The sequence below is a fragment of the Octopus sinensis genome, linkage group LG2, assembly GCF_006345805.1.
Source record: "Octopus sinensis linkage group LG2, ASM634580v1, whole genome shotgun sequence".
NCBI lineage: Eukaryota > Metazoa > Mollusca > Cephalopoda > Octopoda > Octopodidae > Octopus > Octopus sinensis.
The window spans coordinates 140,050,084-140,057,583 of record NC_042998.1 but is presented as its reverse complement, the minus strand read 5'-3'; the positions used below and the strand labels follow the sequence as shown (position 1 = coordinate 140,057,583).

General features: G+C 37.4%; 1 protein-coding gene across 1 annotated transcript in view; it reads right to left on the bottom strand.

The window, feature by feature from the left end:
* LOC115226062 (centrosomal protein of 112 kDa-like) overlaps nucleotides 1-7,500 on the bottom strand; it is a 148,484-nt gene that overhangs the window by 100,279 nt on the left and 40,705 nt on the right. Inside the window, exons 9-11 of the mRNA XM_036499862.1 lie at nucleotides 4,171-4,306; nucleotides 3,948-4,055; nucleotides 2,970-3,152 (exon numbers count right to left, since the gene is read on the bottom strand). Coding sequence (XP_036355755.1) covers nucleotides 2,970-3,152; nucleotides 3,948-4,055; nucleotides 4,171-4,306 — 427 coding nt within the window. The remainder of the gene's footprint in view (nucleotides 1-2,969; nucleotides 3,153-3,947; nucleotides 4,056-4,170; nucleotides 4,307-7,500) is intronic.

Genomic DNA, 7,500 nt, shown 5'->3' with positions numbered 1-7,500 from the left:
AAGCGGTATCATTCATTTCCAATATTCTGTGAGAGTAAGTCTGGCTAGGGAGAAATAGATACCTTAGTTGGTGATAGGAAGGGATGCTCTGGCCATAGGAAATCTGGCTCATTAAACTCTGTCCATCCCATGGAGGTTGTGGTGGTGATGATGATAAGTGTGTGTGTGTGTGTGTGTGTGTGTGAGAGAGAGAGGGAGAGAGAGAGAGAGAAAGAGAGAGAGAATGACTTGGCAGCATGTACTTTGTTTTTCCATTAATTGTCTTAGATACTTATGTAGTCACAAGCAAGCATAGATAACCTCTCAGCTCCTTCATGCATGGTCCATTAGGTCATCCAGGAAGGCGGAAGATGTAGTGAGATATATATATATATATGAGAGAGAGAGAGAGAGAGAGAGAGCTGTACCAGTACGTGGCTGGTACATGTTTTCAGCAAAGAAGACTTGAGAACTTTGAAATCAGGTGCCTTGCCTCAAAGACACAGATTGTATCACCTGATGCAGGAATCAAAACCTCAACCTTATAATCATTAGTCTACATATAACTATATCCCTTGCATCATCATCATTTCATCCTTCTTATATCTCTTTTCTTTTTTTCAAGAGTACACACACACACACATACATATATACACACACATACATATATACACATGCAATGGGCTTCTTTCAGTTTCCATCTACTAAATCTAATCACAAGGATTTGATTGTTCTGGGGCTATAGTAGAAAACATTTGCTCAAGGTACCACACAGTAGAATTGAACCTGAAGCCACATGGTTGGGAAGTAAGCTTCATGACTGTGGAAGCTTGTTGTGTATATTATGTATACATAATATACATGACAAACTCCATTCCATACAGTTTTCCTCAACCAATTCCCTTACCAAAGCAATAGTCAGCCTTGAGCAAAAGTAGAAGACACTTGCCCAAAATGTTATGAAATGAAATCAAACTCGAAACAACAGGGTTGTTGAAGCAAACTCTGTAACCACACAGCCAGCTTGTATATTCAGAACTAGATATCTCCTCATATAGGTTTCTATAAACATTCTTTGTAGCTTACCATATAGCACTAAACATAATATTTATGAGCAACCCTACGCTCCAAACATAATGTGAATATGTTAACACCAATAAAGAATTTATGTGAAAGAAACAAACAACCCCAATGCTGAAAATTTACGATATTTTCCAGCTGGAATTATAAAGAGATATCTATCAAATATTTTAATATTTCTTCTACAAAATCACATTTTGCAAAAAAAGTTACAGAAACAATAGAGAGATTTAGTTGTACAAAATTAGTTTCATGTAAACAAGTTAATTTCATTAAAGTCAATGTTGCAGTTTGTGAAAATCAATAACTCACATATCTAAAGAAAGCATTTTCTCCTAATATGAAATAAGCCCCCTCCCCACTACCACCACCACACATTCTGGATTTATCAGTTGTGGATAAGCCCAGCAACAGAAAGTGTATTAATATTTGAAATTTATCTATGCAAGATAGGAACCCAAAAATCCTCAGTTACTCAATACTATCACATGAAAATAGATTTTTTCATAATTGTTTTCTTAACTAAAAGAAATCCATTGTGTTTATATATGTGTGTTTCTTCGATCTTCTTGTCAACAAAAGAGACCAATACAATTAAGTATCAGGTTTAAAAAACAAAGTACTGGGGGCAATTTGTTTGAAAAAATCCCCAGCAAGGTCGAGGTCTAATGACTGGCCAGTGCGGGTGCCATGTGAAAGGCATCCCATACACTCTGTGAAGTGGTTGGCATTAGGAAGGGCATCCAGCCATAGAAACCAAGCTAAAAGAGACCAGAGCCTGGTGTAGTTCTCTGGCTTAACCAGTTCCAGTCAAACCATCCAACTCATGCCTGCATGGAAAACTAATGCTAAATGATGATGATGGAGTAAGGGATTAAAGATAGTCAAGGAATTAGTATCCTGGGGCTGTATTCACAAGTGATGGAAGGTAGGAGGCTCAATTGGATGCTAGAATTGCAGATGCTGGTACAGTTAAATGCCAGTTCCTGCATTTGATCCACAGAAGAAGAGAGGTTGGTAAAAAGACCAAACTTGTTCCTCTCCTTAATTCAGTTTCCATGCCTGTCCTCAGTAAATGTCGGGTGATGATGAAAAGAGTACAATTGCAGATACAAACAGCTGGAATGGAGTTCCTCTGAAGTGTCTCTGGAGTAACATTACTTAAACACAGTATGTAGGTTGGAGGCTGATATTTTCCCCTGTTGAGATCAGGGTCCTGGTATTACAGATATGTGATCGGAATATTGCAGGAAAGAATCACAGGAAGAATTCTTGAAGCTGAGCCAACAGGCAGGAGACTTAAGGGAACACCAAGAACAAAATGATTGGATAATACCCTGTCCCAGTTGGTCATGCTTGGGAATCAAGACAGAAAGGACTGAGATACTGGGTGCTTGGCCATACTCAAGAAGACCCATAGTGTTAAGACTGACCCTTCTGGTGGCGTAAAGCACACATGGTGGTGCCTCGTAAAAGTGCCCATGCGGTGCCATGTAAAAGCACCAGTGCAGTGCCATGTACAAGCCACATAAAATCACTCAGTATACTCAGTAATGTGGTTGGTGTTAGGAAGGGCATCCAGCTGTAGAAACCATGATAAATCAGACTGGAGTCTGGTGCAACTACCCAGCTTGCCAGCTCTGGTCATATTGCCCAACACATGCAACCATGGACAACGGACGTTAAATGATGATGATAATGAAAATTTAATAATGGTTGCTTCTGAAAGGACTCTGCGGGAGAGATGCCTGAGGACTCTATTGCCCATGACTCTCCCAAAAAGAGTGGGCATAGAAAATGGATGGATAAATTAATAAGAGTTGTACTGAAATAAGGCAAATCCATTAAGAAATAATCGTTACCAAAGTCGCATAGTTTCAGTAGATTATATTTTAAGAGTTTATACAGACCTTAGAAAACATATTCCTCTGGTCAATCAATAATTTTTCAGTTTCTTCAACTTTGCTTTTCCAAACTAATTGCAGTTCTTCCTTCTGCTTGTTAATTTGTTTTGATTGCTTCTCCTTCTCTAAGTCATGTTCTTTAATCAATTTAGCATTTTCTTCTGCAGATTTGTGCTTTAATTCTGAAAGCTGAGAATTAAAATAATAAACTCATAATGATTTCAAAGTTTGGAACAAAGCCAACAATTTTAGGGGTGTGGGTAGGTCGATTACATCAGTGTTCAACTGGAACTTATTTTATAAACTCCGTAAAGATAAAAGGCAAAGTTGACCTCAATGGAATTTGAACTTAGCACATTAAAACAGATGACATGCTGCTTAGCATTTTGACCAACATGCTAATAGTTCTGCCAGCTTGCTGCCTTACAATAAATTAATAATAGAAAGCAAATATCATTCATCTTCATTATTTACCTGATTTGAGTTCAAATCCTACCAAAGTCAACTTTACCTTTCATCTTTCTGGAGTCAATAAGGTATCAAGAAAGTACAGGAGTTTAGTTAACTAACTCCACCCCACTGGGTCTAATACCATGAGGAAATCTATCCAACTCACCAACATATCATCATCTTCACTCAGTCTAGATAAACACACAGACACACACACACAACTAGCCACAGCAGAATTGATACAGATGCTGGTGCCACATAAAAAGCACCCAGTACATTCTTGTGGAGTGGTTGGCATTATAAAAGGCATCATCATCATCATCCTCATCATCATCGTCATGGTTTTTACAGCTGGATGCCCTTCCAACACTGGAAACCATGTCAGAACAGACAATGGAGCCTGGTGTGGTCTCCTGCTCTTACCAGCTCCAGTCAAACCATCCAACCCATGCCAGCATGGAAAATTATGATGATGATGATGACAGTCACTCCTGCTCCTAAAATGACTCTCCATATAATAAACATACCATTTACCTCAGAGATATATTTTGATTTTGTCTCTTCCATACTTTTGGTGAATTCTTGCGTTTGTTTCTCAAGCAGCTGTTTTGAATGTTGAAGTTTGTTTTCTGTCTCTATAATCTATAACACCAACAAAAACAAACATTATTAAGCACTTTAGAACAACCAAATATCTACCGCTTTATACTTTAAAATAGTTGTAATCACTGTTAAAACAAAATTTACAGCTGGTTACCTGTGAATTCATTTCATTAAAGAGTTTGTTTCTGTCTGTATCAAATTCCTTCTTTAGCTGCTCCACATATTTTTCAGTCTGTTTGCTCTGCTCCATGAATTTTTTTTTCAATTCTACTAGTTCACTTTCTTTGTCTCTACAAAGAATATTATTCTCATTATTACACTGACATCATTTGTTTTCTTATATTTATATTATTATCATCATTATTATCATTATCCTCTTTTTCAGTTTCGCTTCTATTTCTTGCTAAGTGTCTTCCTGACACCTAGGACAAAGAAGCTCACTGTATACATTGGTAAGCCATTAAAATAAAGACACCAGATTGTTCATTTACAAAGTCATGTGATAGAAAAAAAAGGGAGGAGGAGATAGGAAGAAAAAACAAAAAAAATGAATACTCATTGTTATTAAGGCAGTGAGCTGGCAGAATTGTTAGCATGCCAAGCGAAATGGTTAGCGGTATTTTGTCTGCCGCTATGTTCTGAGTTCAAATTCCGCCAAGGTCGACTTAGCCTTTCATCCTTTCGGGGTTGATAAATTAAGGACTAGTTACGCACTGGGGTCGATATAGTCAACTTAATCTGTTTGTCTGTTCTTGTTTGTGCCCTCTTTGTTTAGCCCCTTGTGGGTAGTAAAGAAATAGGTATTTTGCCCATTGCTTCATTCTGAGTTCAAATTCTGCTGAGGTCAACTTTGCCTTTCATCCTTTCAAGGTCAATAAATTAAGTACCAGTGAAACACTGGAGTCAATGCAATCAACTAATCCCCGCCACCACCAATTTCAGGCCTAGTGCTTATAGTAGAAAGGATAATTATTATCATGAAGGTGGCAAGGTGGCAGAATTGTTACTGCAGTAGAGAAAATGCTTAGTGACATTTTGTCTGTCTTTATGTTATAAGTTCAAGTTCTGCCAAGGTTGACATTGCCTTTCATCCTTTCAGAGTGATAAAAATGTACCAATAGAGCACAGGGATCAGTGACATCTACTAGCCCTCTCCCCTCAAAAATTCATGCCTTGTGCCTTTAGCAGAAAGAATTATTATTATTATAACTATTATTATTATTATTATTATTATTATTAGTAGTAGTAGTAGTAGTAGTGAGGGCACATGGCCTAGTGGTTAGGGTGTTCCACTCACGATTATGAGATCATGGTTTCAATTCCTAGACTGGGTGGTGCATTGTGTTCTTGAGCAAAACACTTTATTTCATGTTGCTCTGCAATCACTTCGACACCTAATGTGTGGTACAAGTACCTGTTCATGCAATATCGATTTGATGGAGGGAGGGAGGGAACTAATGTAAAGCACATGAACAAATCCTCTGTGCAGGTCGTTTGGCAAAAAACTGAACATTCATACATTATCTTTGATGGGAGAATCTACCAGTGTCATCATTACCATTATTATTAAGGTGGTGAGCTGGCAGAATTGTTAGCATATCTTGTCTGTCTTTATGATCTAAGTTCAAAACCTGCAGAGGGCAACTTTGCTTTTTGTCTTCTGGGGGTCAATAAAATAAGTACCAATCAAGTCTAGCCTCCTTTCACAAAATTTCAGGCCTCGTGTCTGTTCTAGAAAGCATTATTATTATTATTATTATTATTATTATTATTATTATTATTATTATTAAGTGGCAAGCTGGCTGAATCGTTAGGACACTGAACAAAATACTTAGCAGTGTTTCATCTGTTTTAACATTCTGAGTTCAAATTCTGCCATGGTTGACCTTGCCTTCCATCCTTTCAGGGTCGAAATACTGGGGTTGATGCAATTGACTAGTCCCCTCCCACAAAATTTAAGGTGAGTGGTGGAATTTGAAGTCAGAATGTAAAGATAGATGAAATGCTACCATGCATTTTGCCCAGTGTGCTAATGATTCTGCTAGCTCACTGCCTTAATAATAATATTAATCCTTTCTACTACAGGCACAAGGCCTGAAATTTCAAGGCAGTCAACAGACGATTACATCGACCCCAGTGTTTCACTGGTACTTAATTTATCGACCCCAAAAGGATGAAAGGCAAAGTCAACTTCATTGGAATTTGAGCTCAGAACGTTAAAATGGACAAAATGCCAGTAAGCATTTTGCTTGGCGTGGTAACAATTCTACCAGCTCGCCGCAATAATAATAATAATAATAATAATAGTAGTAGTAGTAATAGTAAGGGCAGAGTTCACTGCAGCATAATTTGGACTCAATGCGTAAAGAGGAGAAGAAATATTGCTAAGCATTTTGTCCAATGTGTTAATGATTCTGTTAGCTCACCACCTGATCTTATTTTATGTAGCATTCAAGTATGCTGAGAATTTAGGAAGCAGCAGTAAGTCAAATAAAGACAAAAATGAAAACCAAAAGTGCATGCTCAATACACAAGACAAAACATAAAAAGATAGAAAAGTGAACAATAAAAGAATCATAAAAAGAAAAGGGTGCTCAGGCTCATCAGAAATAATGCTGGTGAATTTTATGAAGATTGGAACTTTTGAAGAATGCAGTGTCTTTGACTGCTAATAACTGACACAGTTATTAGCCTGCTATGATAATTCCGAGTGTGAGAAAACGTTTTCTAGAAAAATGTTTCCTAGAAAAGGGAGTTTATTTAAAATATATACTCCAAGTACTTGAAGAGGTCCTCACCTATCCTTTTATGTACTGGTATATCTCAGGCAAATTTTAAAATTTCTGAAAGACTTTCTGGAATTTTAAACGACAATTTCCAAGAGTCTCCTCACAGCTTGTATAATCTATTAAAACCTCACCCTTTCACACTGCTTCAGCTCTTCACCATTTTTCAGTTTTGTTATTTTTTCATTTCTAGCTTTCCGTTTCCCCATTGCAAATTGCTAATTTCTGAATTGTCACTTTCTTCTGTCTGTTCATTCCTCCTGTCACGTTCACAAGTGCCTTAGTTCATACCTATACTAAATTCTTTTAGCTTAGTGTCCCGTGTTTCTTTCCAATGCTACACTTTACTCACCCACTTTCACCTTCCCAACCTCTCCTACGAATGGTGTGACCCTGTGTCTCTCTGTGTTATCCTTTTTATGGTTCTTCTCACAGTTAGTTCCATGCCAGGAATATTAAACCACAAAAAAACAACAAAATGATAAAGAATTAAAACAGACACTATAGTCTAATTCTTAAATAGTTTCTAAGTACCTCTGAACTAATAGAATCAATTCATCAGGCATAATAAACCTGACAGCCCCTTAAAGAAACAGAACTCAACTCACATAATACATGTCTCACCAAATGGATGTTGTCACATACACCTTGTAAAATCTTTGATTGTGATACATTCGCCACCGCCACTACCACCACCA